The sequence below is a fragment of the Puccinia triticina genome, chromosome 16A (assembly GCF_026914185.1).
Source record: "Puccinia triticina chromosome 16A, complete sequence".
Lineage (NCBI taxonomy): Eukaryota > Fungi > Basidiomycota > Pucciniomycetes > Pucciniales > Pucciniaceae > Puccinia > Puccinia triticina.
The window spans coordinates 3,165,489-3,182,980 of record NC_070573.1 but is presented as its reverse complement, the minus strand read 5'-3'; the positions used below and the strand labels follow the sequence as shown (position 1 = coordinate 3,182,980).

Sequence of the window (17,492 nt, the reverse complement as noted above, 5' to 3'; positions counted from 1 at the left end):
CCGAACCAGCAGGAATCACAACGGCAACTCAACTCCTATTTCCTCCGTCCATATTAGCTCCCATGTCCTATCAGGTGGTCCAGCCTCCAATGACTGTGCAGATCCATTCACGCCGCCTATACGATTCAAAGAGAATGTCTTTCCGTAAAGCTAAAATTGCACTGAGAACTTGCATACTGTTAATAGCTCCCTAACTTCTCGAACGTATCCTATTAATCAAGGCTCAAAGTAGCCACAAATGTTCTCTAAAACTAAGACAGCTCCCTCTTGATCGATTTCCTTCATCTGATGATAATCGGCCTTCTTCCTGCGAAGAAAAGAGTAGAGTTTTGTTTCTATCTAATCCCTACATCTCACTTTCGCTGTTACTCTGGCTACAAGAAAAATAAGCCCCAGGCTGCAGTAATTTATCGCCTCCACATCTGCCACCATATAGTAATAAGAATCAGGACAGGGTGTTGTAGCTCACCGTCAACGCGTCAAAGAAAGCCACATGACCGTGGACTTGTTAATTTCCGGGGTCATTAATTGAGGATTACCCATCCTTGAGCCTACCTTCTCAGACAGCCATGGATGTATAAGCAGATGGGTAAGTTTTGCTATACTTCATCCACTTTGGACCGCAGAATCTGAAAGGAATCGGGCAGAAAAGCAAGAAAAACAGGTCAAACTGTGAGGTGACGGAAGCAAGCCGAGAAAGAGAGGAAAGAAAGGAGATAGAGAGGAGACGGACCTGGAAAGCGGGTGTGATCCAAGCGCCGCAGCTACACTGCGAGCCGGCCCAATCGAACGATCGAAGTTTGGCGGCGCAATGTAATCCCGGACAGATGAGTTTGCCATACAAGTTGCCACCCTGGAGGGAGTTTCCCATCCAACTGAGAGGCTCTACGAAGTAGGAGGAGCAGTGTGTGGATGTGGCGGCGAGTGTTAGATTATGAATACCCCGGATCTGATTATGAATACGCAGCAAGTATATTCAATTCTCACCAGCATCGGAAAAAGTATTGGTCATAACCCTAACCGCGTTTTTCCACCGACATCAAAAGCATTTCCCCGCGCCGCCAACCTTGCTGGTCTTTTCCTCACGCGTTTACATCTTATTATTCGTGAGGAAGAGACTAGTAAGCAGAATCACTTTGTCATCAACATCATCAAGATTACGGATTACCCAAACTAACCGCTAACTTTCCTCATCATCATCCTACTCCTCCCATTCCTTTTCCTCTCTCTAATATAGATACAATCCTCTCTTGCGCGCGTCCCTCATCATTAAAATCACATCAATAAAATCAATCACAAAATAAACCCTGCGTCATCGCAGGTACGATTCTCATACCTTTCTCATTTCTTTCTCATTCATGTATTTACTCATTGATCTAATATTTGTTTTCCGGTCTTCATTACTATCTTCAATCTTCGTGTAGGTGTGTTGTCGGGTTCTCATAAGTCTTGTCAGGTCGCCGTTTGCTCAGATTCAAACGACATTATTTTAGGTGTGTTGTCGGGTTCTCATAAGTCTTGTCAGGTCGCCGTTTGCTCAGATTCAAACGACATTATTTTAGGTTATCGCGCTTCGCATTGTCCTAAAATTTACAGCAAGGGTGTGCCGGAGTCTTCGTCCGAGGCTGTTGCCACCGGCTCCGCCGGGTTTCGGAGGCCGTTGGGCGGGACAGCGACGCGCAGGTTACTGAGGCCTACCCGCGGAAGGCAAGGAGGGTCGGTGGCGGGCGGCTTGCGGTCCGGAGAGACCTGGTCGAGCCGGAACTGGGCCATGTCCTGCCGTTGGGGCGCGAACGCCTGCTGGCCCTTTCCGGGCGCATGGAACAGGATGTGGTCCCGGCCAGCCAGCTCTTGTTGACACATCTTGCAGCGCAGTCTGCGCCCTTGGATCCCTCCTTGACGCTTCCCCAGCACCTCGACATCCGGCTGCGTCTTTGAGACCCGCGCTTGCGTCAAGCCGCCGGAGCTCGCACTCGACTCCAAGGCCTGAAGGGATTGGGCAGCGGTGAGTGTCAGAATTCAGGCCCAAGAGACCCGAGCCCGAAAGACCCTGAAGCAACCCTCACTTCTTCATCTCCATTGACAGCTTCAGAACTTCTCTTGTCTCTCGCCGCCCAACTCAAGCCATCTCAACAGACAGGACCAGCTCATTGTAAGTAACCAGTCCCAAGTCTAAGTATATCACAACAACCAATGCAGCTTAACCGGTTTGGATAAAAATACTAATTAGTCCCTTTCAAATACCGTCTGAACCAGGCGACGAGCTCACCCAAAACAACCAGGAAGAACAATGTACCCTGGGCGATGAACAGCCCAATATTCAACCGAACGCCATGCTTGTCTCGTAAGAAACACCAGGACCCTGTGGCTCAAACCAGGCCAAAAACACAACTGTACGTGTCTCGCAGATGAATCACCTGCATGACTCAAGAAGCTTAAATAGTTGATCTCAATCCTTCTTTTCGCTCATCCTCAGCTCTTGTCCACTTCCCTTCGACTGCACACAAGCTCAAATCAGCCCATAAACCCTTCCCCTTTATCTTAGCTCAGACCAGCCTTTTTCAACACCTCTCATCGACTCCAGTTTCATTTCTTCGCTTTCATCATCAGCAGCTTGCGACGACCTTGTACCGCACTCGTGCCATTCTCGGACCTTTCCTTTTTCTTATCTCTCAAACACATTCTTGTTCTCATACTTAGCCGTTTCACCTAAAACCGTTATCTTAGTTGTCTACCACTGCCCTTAAGGTACAAATTGTTACTTGTTTCTTTTCTTACTCTCTCCTCTCATGAAGATCACCATGAGCTGACAAAGATGAAATTAAACCCTTAAGTTTTGCTATTCTCACAGATTTACAGTCTTGAGGCTTTTCAAACAAACAAACCCCTAAAACCGAACGACTTAAAAGGGCAGCAAAGAAATGGCATCAAGCGTCGCAACCAAGGAAGAACTTGCTTGTCTCCTCACTCTACAGGGAGACACCAACTACGCCCTCTGGTTCCTTTGCATGCGGACATTCATGAAAAACAAGGACCTTTGGGGAGCAATCAACACCGAACCCGGAGCAAACCCCGCCCGCGCCTTGAAAAAGCAACTCAATGACGCTGCAGGAGTCATCAGCATGAAGATCTGCGATCTACTCTATCCCAGCCTTGTCACTGAAGAAAACGAAGACAACGGCTTTCTCTTATGGCAAAAAATCACTACCCAGTACTCAAGGTACACGGCCCATTGATTCAGCAGATGCACCACAGCATGGGATAATCTCGGATTCAACGGACACATGCTCGACTTTCTAGATGGTCTTGACCAATGCCTCACCAATTTCGCCGCTATAGGCGAGCCACGCAACAGCCAAGACATTTGCGGATATATCGTTGCCAAGCTTGGATCCTCTCGCCGTGCCCTCACCGACTCATTTCTTATGCAGCCTGACCTCATGCACAATCATGAGCTACTCATAGGCAAATTACAGGATATTGCTGAAGAGGAGGAACCAACCAAACAAAAATCTCCATCCAAGAAAACCGCAATTGCACTCAGCGCCCGGACCAGGCCTCCTCCTGGTTGCCAAAACGGTCGACACAATCCAGAAGCAGCACATACTGAGGATCAGTGCTGGGCACTTCATCCCGAGAAACGACCTGTCAGGAAGCCTCGTACCAACCCCACTCAGCACAATACCGTTGCCTCATTACAACCACCTCCCGCAACATCGACATCCAATTTCAAGCGTCCGGCGTTTGCCAATGTTACCACGGCCAGTCTCTTTTCAGCCAGCCCCTCCTTACTTCCAACGGTCTTGGACTCGGGAGCCTCGCATCACATCTTCAATGACATGGCCTTCTTTGTGGAGACAATTGACTGCAACACTCCAATCAGCACCGGGAAGAACTCCATCGATCTCATGGCTACGAAAATTGGTACTGCCAGCATTGTGGACTCAAAGGGGAGGATTGTTTCCCTCACGGACTGCCTCTTCGTGCCAGGGTTGACTCGCAAACTGCTATCCATGGGCAGATTTCTCAGCAAGACCGTCAGCATGTCCTGGCAGGGTGATTCGTGCTTTGTTGCAATCAATGGATCCATCAGCTTCAAGTATATTCTTCAAAATGATATTCTGGAGCTCAAAGACAGTATCGGCCCAATTCCTGCCACCACTACTGCCCTCGTGACCAGTACTCATTTGCAAGAGACCACCCCATTTTGAACGTGGCACGCTAGATTAGGACACGCCGGGATAACCAGAATCAAGCAAGCGGTGTCTGATCACAGCCTCATCAACGATGCAGCTTGCGACACATGCATGAAGGGCAAGGCCTGTCGCACGTCCTTCAAAAGCTACTTTGACAAGACCTCTCATCCCCTGGAAGTTGTTCATGGCAATTTGGTTGGACCCATTACGCCAGCCACCAACGCTGGCGCCAGGTACTTTTTGACCTTGGTGGATCAGCACACGGGATACATCAGTGTCACGCTTCTGAAACGAAAATCCGAAGCCACCGCGGCAATCGCTGACTTCAAAACTTTCTTCAAACGGCAAACTAATCATCTCATCAAAAAATTTGTGACGGACGGAGGCGGCAAATTTTGCAACAAGTTTCTGTCTGAAACTCTTTGAGCCGAAGGCATCCAGCACAACATCTCGCCACCCTACACCCCCCAGCACAACGGCATCGCTGAGCGTGCGAACAAAACCATAATTAACATGACCAGATGCATGTTGCTTCAGTCCGGGCTTGCGAAAGAGTGGTGGGGAGAGGCTGTTCTGACCGCCATGTCGACCACCAACTGTCTACCTTCCCTCGGCAAAAGCAAGATAAGTCCCATTGAGCAGCTCTTTGGCAAATCTCCCAATATGTCGTTCTTTCAACCCTTCGGCTGCAAGACGTGGGTGATCAAGCCCAACCACCTCCGGATGACCAAGTTCGACCCCATCTCATGGGGGGGAATACTACTTGGATACACCAACAACTACTTGGCATACAGGATTGTGCGTCTAGAGGACAAAAAGGTGGTTGAGACGAAGCACGCATACTTTGATGAATCGAAATTCCCCTCCTTGACCGCCATCAACCCTAGTTCTGATCTCTGTCCCAACAATCCACTTCCTGACTTCTCTGGTGATCCGCCACTCCCTCTATCCAACGACGATAGCGATGAAGATGAGGAACTTCTGGCTTCCAAAGAGCGCGATGGCGAACCACTCCCCAGCTTGGACGACAACAGCAATCGGATGTCCATTGATGAGGAAGAGGCACCTGAGCGCCCTAGACAACGGTTAATTCTTTGCCTCGGTCCTCACCCCACGCAAGTCACAAGCAAAATCGACACCTCAAACATTGTTCATCACCCTAGACGAGCTCCTGTGTCGTACTCCACCTTGACAGTAGAGCCCAGCAACCACTTTCAGGCCATGCGATGCAATGAGCATGAACATTGGAAGGCCGCCAAACTCAAGGAAATTCAGAACATGCGGGAGCACAACGTATGGACAGAGATTCCTTGTCTACCATCTCACTCAACCATCCCCTCCACCTGGGCGTACAAGAAAAAGTTGGGCGCGGATAACCAGGTCACTGAATACAAAGCCAGGATCTGCGCGCAGGGCTTTCGTCAAACCTATGGCCTCAACTTTGAAATGAAATACGCTCCCACTGGAAAACCTTCCTCCCTTCGCATACTGCTCTCTCACGCTGTCACCCATTGACTCAAAATCCATCAACTCGACGTAAAAAGTGCCTTTCTTACCTGCGATCTCGAGGAGACAGTCTACATGTTGCCTCCCCCTGGCTACAAAAGTGATGACAACATTGTTCTTCACCTCAACAAGGCGATCTACGGGCTTAAACAAGCGTCTCTGGCTTGGTACAAAAGACTCAGCTCCTTTCTTGCCTCCATCGGTTTCTCGGTCTCGATTGCGGATCCCTGCGTATTCTGGCGCTCCCTCCCCAAGCCTCTTTGGATCTTTGCGCACGTGGATGACTTGATCATCGTTGGGGAGGACCCGGAGCCCTTTCGCTCTCAAATGTCCTCCGAGTTCTCCATCAAATACTTGGGGGATGCAGCCTTTCTGCTTGGGATGAAACTCGATCGCGGGGAGTCTGGATTCACTCTACATCAATCACAATACGTGGAACGGAAGCTAGTCGAGTTCAACTTGGCCTCTCTTCCCAGCGCCTCGTGCCCGCTCGATCCTCGCACGCACCTATCCAAAGCATCTGAGTCTGACATTCGGCGCTTGACACCCCTCAACGTTAACTACAGGGCGCTCATCGGATCGCTCAACTACCTGAGTATATTGACACACCCCGACATCTCTTTCGCTGTCAGTAAACTATATCAGTTTCTGGAACATCCTGGGCTCTCGCATTACATGGCGGCTGTCCAAGTCTTTCGGTACCTAAAAGGCACCATCAACCGCGGCATCACTTTCTTCGCCTCCAGCCCGTCTCCTCTACTTGCCTCCGTCGACGCAGACTGGGGCAACTGCCCTGATACGCGTCGCTCGCACACGGGCTACGTTGTAACTTGGAACAATCACTTAGTGTCCTGGAAGTCAACCAAACAGTGCACTGTTTCGCTCTCATCGTCGGAAGCTGAGTACAAAGCTCTCACGGACGTAAGCAAGGAGTTAGCCTGGTTGAGCAACCTGATGAAGGAAGTTTTTCCTGATCCATCTCAAGGGCCATCGGTGATTCGAATCGACAATCGAGGCGCCATTGATCTGGCTCACAGTCAAACCAGCCAGAACAGCTTCAGGACCAAGCATATGGACCTCAGGCTTTACTTTGTCCGGGAGCTAATTCAGTCAAAAGTCGTCCGCCTGCAATTCGTCTCATCGGCAGGCAACATCGCCGACTTTCTCACTAAACCCGTCGGCCGCAGCAAGATCGCTCGTGCTCTGCGATGTCTAACTGGGGACGCCTCCAGCATCTCTGCTTCGCGCTCCAACGCACGAAGCACGGCAGCCTGTCAGAATTCAGGCCCAAGAGACCCGAGCCCGAAAGACCCGATGAAGAGCCTGTGTAGGACCTGTTGCATGGGCTCCTCCGCTAGATCCGGTATCATGATGGGTGGATGGCACCGCTGGTGAGGGTAATGCTGGGGTGGTGGCCATCGATCGAGCAAAGGGTTTTGGGGGGATTGCTTTGAGCAGACGTGTGCTGGGATCTGTGTGTGATGTTAAGTTGGAGAAATCTCTGGTCAACTCACTGCAGGAATTAACGATCGAACGCGGGAATATGCGAACTTAACCCAAGCCCCTCGCTGCTGCGGGCGTCTGGTCTTGCAAAGCAAGCCTCCGATAGCCCTCGGCAGGAGGGACTTGCGCGCTATCACCCCCTTTCGCAGAGCCTAGAATCTAGGGTTGGCTGGGTGGTTTATTCAAACCATCACAGTTTGTTGCCCTCTCAACATTATACTTTGAAAATTTGCTTGGCACATAGCCTTGCTTCTTGCCTGTCATTGGATACAATCTGAGTTAAGTCACACAATTCCTTCACAGAGAAATAAATTATCAAAGTAAATAAAAACTTGGATTTGACCCAAGCCAAGTAACAGAAGGGGTCCGTGGAGGTCCGTGCTCACATACTTTACATATACTTTTTTTTTGACTTACAGTCAAGCCTCTGAGCCCTTGATCGCCGGCACAGACCCGCCATTGAGACTGCATAGCCCTCTGGATGACCGGTAAAGACCGGTCATCAAGAGGGATATATACAATGCCCTGGATGACCGGTACAGACCGGTCATCAAATGGATATGTAGAACCCCCCAATGACCGGTCTGTGCCGGTCATCAAGGGAACTCAACACTCTCAATGGCCAATACAGACCGGCCATCAAGAGTATACAACCCTCTCAATGACCGGTCTGTGCCGGTCATCGAGGGGACTTGACACTCCCAATGACCGGGATCGACCGGTCATTGGAAGGACTTGACCCTCTCAATGACCGGTACTGTGCTGTTCATCAAGAGGGCTTTATCCTCTCAATGACCGGAACATACTGGTCATTGAGAGGGTCGAGTCCCCTCGATGACCTGTTGATTCCGGTCATCCACAAGCTAGCTGCGTGTGAAACACGCTATATTATTAAACAGAGAGTCCGTGCTCTCATTCTGTGATTAATTTCTGCAATTCTGGGTTGCAGACTTGGTAACAGGCTTGAGGTTTTTTGTCTGGTTTAATTTTTCAGGACATACTGGTATCAGTACATAAAGGGAAAAAAATATAGGTCTCAGCCGTAGCATGTTGGGCAGACCTGGAGCAAAAAACAACAAACAAAAAAAAGGTTGTGGTATGAGAGATGTACAAAGGGAAAAGTAAAAAGAGGGGTGAAAATCCCATTCTCCGTGCGCCAGGATGGGGAGGTACGGTATAAGTCCCTCCTGCCGAGGGCTGTCGGAGGCTCGCTTCGCGAGTCCCAAGCCCGCAGCAGCAAGGGACTTTGTTAAGTTTGGGGAATATGTAGCCAGGCGGCGAAGGGACGGCTCCGTCCGTGATCCAGGCAATGGGTGTCGCGGGCTGGGTATCACCTTGCATACCCAAACTTGACCAACTGCAACCCCCAAGGCTGTCGGGGCAGTGCATGTAAAGGTAAAATTCTGCCAGGAAACAGTGATTGCGTGAAAAATTTGACTGTCAACTGATGCTTGGTGCAGTTGTCAATGGTCATTGGAGACCCCTCAGAAAAAAACAGTGGATGACTTCCTGTTGTCATTTAGAGAGCTCTAGATATCTCTCTAAATCCTAAATTAAGACACCTATCAAAAACTCAACCAGTGCACATAAGATTTGAACTGTAGGGTTAAGAAAACATTTCTCTTTTTGTCAAAAATCAAGAATTTGGGTGTGTAGATTGAGATCTGAGTTGAGGCTCTTCCCATCAATCTGCAGCCCCCTGCAGCCAGAAAAACTTCATTTTTGCTGGGACATACTGTCCCAGGGGCTGTAGGGTCTGTAGCCGTCTGTAGATCTTCATGGGATGTCAGCCTACGTGATGCCAAGGATATTATCCTTCTAGCTACACGTGGTGCAAAGCAAAAGATTAGAGTTATAAAACTCTAAGACAAGGTTATAAGGGATAATTCCAACATAGTTGTTGGGAATTATGGCGTAAGAATAGGGCAATTTGGGCCAATTTAGACGTAATAAAATGGATATAATTAATTTTAAGAGGGGCCTGATAAATCCGGGGTGTTTAATCCCTATAGAATGAAAAACTGGGGCCTGTAAACAGGGGTGTTTCAAATCCCAGAAAGAAATGGCGGAGAATCTCAAGAGAAGGGGCTTAAACTTACTAGTGTAAGACCCTAGAGGCACTTGAGGTTCTTCAGGCGTGAAGTTGGGCAGTTGGAGGCGCTCAGAGGAGGTAATCTTGAGGGCAGGGTAGTTACTGGACAGCTTCAGGGCGGAAATTGGGGCTAAAACTCACGAAAGTAGGTATTTTACCTGGCAAATCACAGGCTAATGAGGCTGTTGAAGGCGGGTAAAATTCTAATAGGTAATGTAAACCTGGGGAATCTCCTTTTGGGCGGAGAAAGGGCCCTTTTTATAGCCTAGGCAGGCCTCCAGGGGCGCCCAGGGGACAGGGGGACACTTGTAGGCGCATTCTGAGGCAATTTGGTTGCGCTAGAAGGCGCTGTGGGTCGTGGAACCTTGGGGATTGGATACAAGGGTTGCCAAGGACCATTTACAAGGGTTCTGCGTGTTTTTACACATGCTTTACGCGTCATAGGGGCTGGTTTGGGGGTTCTGTGACGCTCATTTCCGTGGAAATGAGCCACAGAAGGTACTAGAACTGGCTTCTGTGCACTTGTACACGTGCAAGCAGTGCTTCATACATGTTCTGGAGGCGCTTATTAAGTGCTCCAGTTCATTTGACCCCTTCTACATATTTACTACAGTTGTAATTTACATGTAGTGAGGCTTGGGAGAAGCTGGGGCGCTTTCTAGTGTCTCCTGTGCACGTTGCAAGAGCCCTTTTCAATCTAGAATGTTTTTATATTGAATGACGTGGTAATTACATCTTGTTTGGTGATTAATTACATGTGTACAAGCCATATAACACATGTAATATTGCTATTGGGGCGTATTCTGGCCCATTCTTACTTACTGGTAGCCTGAGCGCTTTGGTTGCGGGTTAGTTTATGCATTATGCATAAATGTACACTATGGGCGTGGGCTTGGGTGCGCCACGCAACAAATAAAGCCATCTTTTAAACTGTACACAACACCTCAGTTGAGTCACTGAAAATGGGTGTAAATATATGTACTTATATATATATGTGCATACAACTGCATCCACGCGGGGTGTGATGCACTTGCGTAAACTTTGAAGTTAGTTTACACAAGGAAGGGATAATAATTAAGGGTACATGTAAGTGAGGCACCCTAGGTTATTTTACCCGTAGAATAAAAATCTTCTATAATAATTTAATTATTGATTACATAAAGCTGAGTAATCAATTATTTATATATGTATTTAATGTTTTTGCGTAGTTTTACATATGTAAGAGTAATAATGTCTCTTTCATATGTAAAACTACTTTTTATACTTTTATTTGTATATTTTCACAGTGCCTCTGCCATAGTAGCCAGCTGAAATGGGACGTCCTCCACTGTGTATGAATTGGAGGTGTTGCTGTTGCCTAAATGGCTTGACTTAGAGGGGTCCACTAAACCTTGTTTGCCAATGAAAACTTGATATCAACTTTCACTAGCCAGTAAAGTTTAGTGTGTCCCTCTAGACTAAGCATTTCAGCCAATGAGAAGTCTTCCATTGGGTGACTTCCCGTCAAGATCTGAGGGCCTCCCAGAAATGTTCTGGAGCCCCAAAAGCTAGATTTTCCTGTGAAAATCTAAAGTTTTTGGGTCTATAACTCTATAACCACAACTGCAAGGGTCCCAGATGTGACGGGAAGTCATCCATTGGCTGTGATCAAAGCCGACTGCACATTTCTAGTCTTTTTCCCAATTCATGATGCCGCACACAATATCAATGTACCTCAGTTTGCCAAGCCAACCAAATTGAGAGGGTAAGCTGTGGCAAGATGGCAGGAGCGCCATTATTTCTTTACCAGGATGTTGTGTTTTTGTGTTGCACCTGAATTTTCTCAAGTGGAATCAATTGTTCAGGAGGGCTGGAGGTTGCCAGGCTTGCCGCAGGCCTACAACCGGTTTCTGCACATATGCACTGGAAGGCAGTCCCACATCCTATGGGATGATGGACTCATGCTTTGTTAATGCTCATGGGCACATCCACTTGTCTGTGAGGTACCACCTATTCACTTGATGGTTTACTCTTGTAATGCACAAAGCACCAAGGGTGCCTGGGTGTCAATCAAACACACTGGGGGTGTTATTTTAGATAAAAAATTCTTGTTACCAACTCAATACTCAGCAACACATGTTTGAGAATTGGAACCAGAGAAGTTATTATTGTACAGGATTTTGGATCTGCTCCAGCGGGCCACTTTTGAGAATTGGATGACCCGCAGTCTTGTTGGGTGAATAATCTCCTGCAACCCCGTCATCACACTTTAACTTGTCATCAAGGCATTGTAAACAATCAGGATTGTTACAAGTTCTGTTTTTTGTGTCTTGAGTTGTTGAGACATGCTCCCTAGGCCTCAAAAACACACAGCCTCAATGATTGTTTTACATATTATCATGCTATCCTACACTTTATAAAAAACACTCCATGTTTAAGATTCTGAATCAATCTGTTGGAGCCACAAAGCTTTTGGACCTGCTTCAACAGGAAGTGTGTGCAGACAGGATAACCTGGTGTATTTCAGGCAAGTATTCCTCAATTCCTTGATCACCATTGGACTCCTCTGCAGTAATTTGAATATAAATAGGCCACATTTTTGACAGGTTCACAATTTTTTGTGTCCAGTCATTCAGACCAATAGGCACAAACATATATTTCAAAGAATTCATATTAAATCTACCCAGTCATAAGCACAAATAAATAGATTAACTTCAAGAAACCCCTCGGCATTCTTTTTTCTTCCTCTGTATTATACCTAGCCCCATAATTTGGTTCATTTAAATATTTTCTCTTCCATAGATAGATTCCAAGGGTGTGGAATTCTTTTGGATAATCAGACCAGCCCATTCCTCATTATTCATCTAGTTGTCACAAATAACTATCAAGGCAAACCACAAGCTTGTGTTGAAAGCAAAAATCAATACCACTCATAATTCATAACCTTGTTCTGCTTGAGTTTCCAATAGGCCACTCCCTCACATATACACTTATTTAGATCTAAAAATGCGGGTTACTCCCCACAATAATGATGGGCTGATACAAAGATCATTAATCTTGGCATTTATCTTGATAGGTTCTAATCCAAGGATCTCAAGTATGGAATTAAACCACATATGTGGCAAGTCTTCTCAACCAAAAATGATGTTGTGTTCTAACACTGGTGATAAGATGGGTATGTCTTTATTAACATTAATATAAGAGCAAAAATAAAATAAAACAATCTGCAATAACACAGCTAGTTTTTCTTTCCCCTCATCTAATGCATGTAATTGTTTTTTCTACCAGTGCTAAGTACCTCTACACACAAAGGTTTGGAAGAAATTTCAGGTATGTTTTCTATTTTATTAAATTTCTGATACCACAATCTTCAAACACAAAGATAATTATTCTGACACTACTGTCATATCTGTTTTCCATGTTCTTCTGTAGTTGATGAAAAAAACTTGGAGTCAAAGATGGCAATCCAAAGCAATTCAAATCAAATAGAGCATTTAGCTGTGAAGCATGGCAAGAAAAGGATTCCTCCATACACCAGTGAGCCAATATACAGACCAGAAGTTAGGAAAAGAGTTCATTGAGAAAGTATCACTTGGTTGAAATATATACATCTGATTGAAATGGTTGATCTTGTGTTAGATTTAAATCCTATGGACTCAACTTCAAAAAGAATTTGTCGTGAAAATGACTTGATTGCTCAGCCTAAGGGTGTGAATATTGGAAAATTAAGAAGTCTGTAAATTCAAAACCTATCATTGTAGCATTAACGTTATCTGACAAATTATTTTTTTCTGATTACAGAAATATTGCAGGTTGAGAAGAACCAAAAGAAATTTATGAGCAAGATCATCCAACTTAAAAAGGGATTTCCAAGCCTAGACTCTATATGTCCAAAAGAGTTTAATGAGCACATCACAACTTTGGAAAATATTGCAAAGAATCTTTATGATGGCAAGATGATTCAAATCCAAAAAGATGAACCATTACTTCTTAGAGAAGGAAAAGATGTTTTGCCCCATCCCCTTTGGGATAAAATCTCCTGCCTTGTGATAGATGATCCCTTATCATTTTTTAAGAAGTCTGTGAAAGGTATCACATGGACGTCTTCAACCATTCAAGCACATCAAGCAAGATTAGGAATGTCCCAATGGACTGACCTGATGATTGATTTGTTTCATGACTTGAAAAATCTTGAACTTGTCTCCCCAGAAACCCTTGCAGATTTTGAGGAAAAAGATCAAGGTAAATTGTTTGCAAGCTTCATTATTGCTAAATACCCTCAATATGAATTTCCCAGCACATATATCAACTTTGATCTCAAATCAAGCATTTACAATGACCCCCGCTTGAAGAACAGCAAGCTGAGGGAGCTTGCCCAAGGTAATTCTTATTTTATAAAAATTTCATCATGTAAAGGGGAAAAAAAACTCAAAAAATGTAATTAATTTATCTACGTTGCATTTTTTTATTAACATCACAGATTTTGATGAGGAAGCTTGGAACAAGGTGGAGCTGCAAGTAATTTTTGATTGGCTTGCACATGAAACACCTGCAACTTCCTATATTGATTTTGATCTTTTTGAGGAAATCAGGGAAGAATTTCTTGAAAAAGCATCACCAGAGAAAGCCAGTTCAGCATCTGAAATGGAAATTCTTTTAGAAAAGATAATCACCCATATTAATTCATTTGATTTCATAATAGATGATGCCCATAAAGCTCTCACCCATTACAAAGTGTTATATGACATGGTAAAAATAATCCTGAGAAAATACCCAGATGTGATCCCCGATGAATCCAATCAATCAATAAAATTTCAAAAACTTCTGGCCTTTGAGGAAGCTATTGTGATGATTTCAAGTGTCCACCAGTTTGAATATGAGTTGTTCAAAATGTTCCCGCTGCAAATAATCAACAAAAATGAAAAATTGATGCCTTCAAGTTCCACCAATGAAAAACACCTGATGGATAAGGATGATAAACCAATTTATCTTGAAATGGAACCAGAAATGGCAGTTTTAGCCAGAGATATACTAGAGGGCCCAAAATATCTTACTGATTCAAACAAAAAGAGAAGAATTTCAAACCTAAATCTGATTACAAAATCCATAAATTCTGGCATAATAAGGCTCACAATATTATCACCATTTGCAGACATCTCAAAATACCGCTATCCAGAAGCAAAAAGAATTTGCATCAAGAGGGGAAAAGAATTTCCTGAGGATTGGAAGAAAATGATCATGGAGCAGCATATAGAATACCTAATTCAAGTGAATATACTCAAGACAATTGAAATTGTAACAAAAAAATCATTCACACATGTAATTGATAGATTGGTACACTTTGGAATCATAAATTATGTTAGCTTTCGAAAGCAAAGGCACAATAATTTGCAGAAATTTCGAAATTTATTCCAAGACCCAATAGAAATTGAACAATATATATTTTGAATGTATCCATTCATAGATTCTAGGTTTACACCACCACCTTTAGCTGGGCTCTATTCCAATCACATATCAGCATCATTGTCATGTTTTATGTTGTTTGACTTGGGCAGATGCAACGGGAGGAAGACTTTCCATATTCTTCCATAACCTCCTTGCAGTCTGTGCATCATTTCTAACATTCTCTGCTGTGTCAGGTATATTTTCACATATCTCTCCCTGGCCAATCATTTCTATGTGCTTTTTGTCTTTCCTTCCCCTATGCATGATGTTTGTTGTCAGTCATCCTCATGTGATGCCAAGACTCAAATTCTTTTTACTAGAAGTGATAAAATGAAAATTTCATTGAGTGTAGAGGTTCTGATTAAATCAAATTGAGGAGTTTTATCAGCTCAAATGGGATTCAAAAGAGGGAAAAAGGGAAATCAAGCCTAAGCAAGTTTGTGAATTTCAGTCCCCTATTTTTAAACATTTCAAGGCTGGTGGATCAGTTATCCAAGTTTATTAAAGACACAGTTTTGTCACAATTGAAAAAAAAAAATCAAGGGTTTCCCCTTACATTTTGTCAAAATAGAAAAAAAAACTTCAAGGGGTTCCCCTTATTATAAAACACAAAATAATTACAAGGTTTAATCTACACTAGAGTCCCAGGCGGCTACGCCGCTGCACTTTCAGGGGGAAAAGGATGAAGTAGCATACTGGCTTATGGGGGTTGCAGAGTTTATGTAGACTTGGTATCAGCAACCAACAGTCCATGTTGCATGAAAACGTTTTTGGGTAAGCTGATATGTAGAAACAAATGGGTCAACAAAGTGTGGAACAATGATATGTTGATGTTTACCCAGTAAGCCTATTCAAGAGTGTTAGAGTTTTATTCAAAAGTGAGGCCAGGAAGTGGCAGGTACTCATGGCAAATTTTTTTATTGATTTGACATTTCTCATGACCCATCTTAATACAATCCCCCCAAAAAAAGGAAAAAAGAAAAATCAAGATATACATACATAAAGCCTTACATTGACATTTGGGGAGTGGTATGAGTAAGCTGGGCCACTTCAAGTTCTCAAAGCAATTGATTACCTTCTCGACCCAGAGGGGAACAAAGGTAAACTGTTCCTGACAGAAGTAATGGTAATATAGAGTACAGGATAGGTCAAGCTGGCCAAACTGGATGAGTATGTTGAAGAGGATCCCATAGGATCAATGAGTCCATTATCATACAGGTCGGTCCCTGTGCTCTTCAAGCTGTTGCTGAAGGCGCTACAGGTGTGCAAGGACGGGGTGCTAGAGACAGCAATGGTAGTTGAGGAAGTGGTGTTCAGGACAAGATGGTCAGAAAGAGACTTGGGCAAGCTCTCCCCGCGCTCTAGCGGAGGACGGAAGAGACAATGGATTTGATGGGTGATGAGATGACTTTCTGTGTCAGGACAATCTCCTGATTAGCGCCTGGAGCTGATTTCTTGTGAAGAGTGTGTAGGGCTTGTACTGTTGGTCTGAGTTCAGTCAACAGGCAGCTGGCCCGGCAAGCCCTCTGCGCCCTAACAGCTTCCTGGATGCACTCGGCGGAATGGAGACAGTATTGGAGGGATCAAGCCTGTTGAGCGAGGTTGCGCAGATGAGGTGGGTGATCCGCTTGTACCGCTTGACCAGCCGGTCGGTATGCTCGAGCTTGTCCTCAATTGGGCGACGCCAGCGCAGGTTGAGCTTGATGGCACGGAGGAAAAAACAGGCGCAGGCTGGCTAGAGCAGCCGGTCGGCGGAGCGGACGCAGTATCAGATCGGTCAAACAGGGGGCACGCCAGGTGGGCCAGCTCGGTCCCGTGTTCCTGGGTCTAGTAGAGGAGGATGAGCGCGATAAAGAAACCATTGTGCAGTCCAAATGTCCGTGGGGGCTGGCCCGGATTGGCAGAGCCGTGCCTCCTATTGACGATCTCCAGGATACACATCCAGACCTCAGCCAACCGTTTGCAGTTCTCCTGTAGGATCTCTTCCCAAGCCCACTCGCCAACACTGGCCATTCTTCCACAGAAAAAGAGAAAGCATAATAAGCAGATTAAACTTTTGGATTGGATTGATTCAGTACAATAGAGGATCCAGGAAGTGATTGCATTGACGAGGCCAACATTGTATCAGTAGGTGTCACCCATCCGAAAGGGGCCATAGTGAACGTAGCATGTGCTAGCCAGTGAACCCACCAAGATGCAGACGCCTCCGGGGCCGTAGTGAGAGTTCCACGTGCTGGGGAAGGGGCTTGGGCGGCCCCAAAGGTCGAGTGAAACGTGGAATTTGTGCAATCGGGGAATGTGTATGTCCACTTAGCGTATGAGGCAACCCGTAAGCATCAAACACAAAACAGTGAGGTGAGACGGGAGGAAGGCGCCTTACCTGAGGGTGTTGGGGGCTATATAAGTCCCTGTCCCAATGGCATTTTGAGTGCCACGGCTCGGAATCCCCTGTAGCGTTTGCACAGGTTGAGAAGAGTTTGTCCTTGGCCCATCCGCCATTGCATTTGCAATAGGCCTGAGTGAGGGTGGAGAAAGCAACCTTTCACCCCCCTGTCGCACTTGCACGGGTCGGGCTTCCTCAAATTAAACTGCCTCTGTCGCCGCAGTTGCAGTTGACCCAAGGGTTAACACAATTTAAACACATAATTTGGGATTTCCCAATTTTTCTCCTGGAGCGCGAGCCCAGGCATAGAATTTTTGCCCCCCTCTGTCCCCTTGCATTTGCAATGGGCCCGAGGAGGGAGAAGCCCGCCCCTTTTCATCCATGCTTC

At 45.6% G+C, this 17,492-nt stretch overlaps 1 protein-coding gene across 1 annotated transcript; it reads right to left on the bottom strand.

Annotated features, from left to right (window-relative positions):
- Positions 1 to 16,304: 16,304 nt before the first annotated feature.
- Positions 16,305 to 16,734, bottom strand: PtA15_16A309 (uncharacterized protein; the record flags this gene model as incomplete). Its single annotated transcript, XM_053163986.1, has 2 exons — positions 16,305 to 16,390; positions 16,581 to 16,734. 2 exons carry the CDS (start codon positions 16,732 to 16,734, stop codon positions 16,305 to 16,307), a joined length of 240 nt encoding a protein of 79 aa, XP_053027956.1.
- Positions 16,735 to 17,492: the final 758 nt, after the last annotated feature.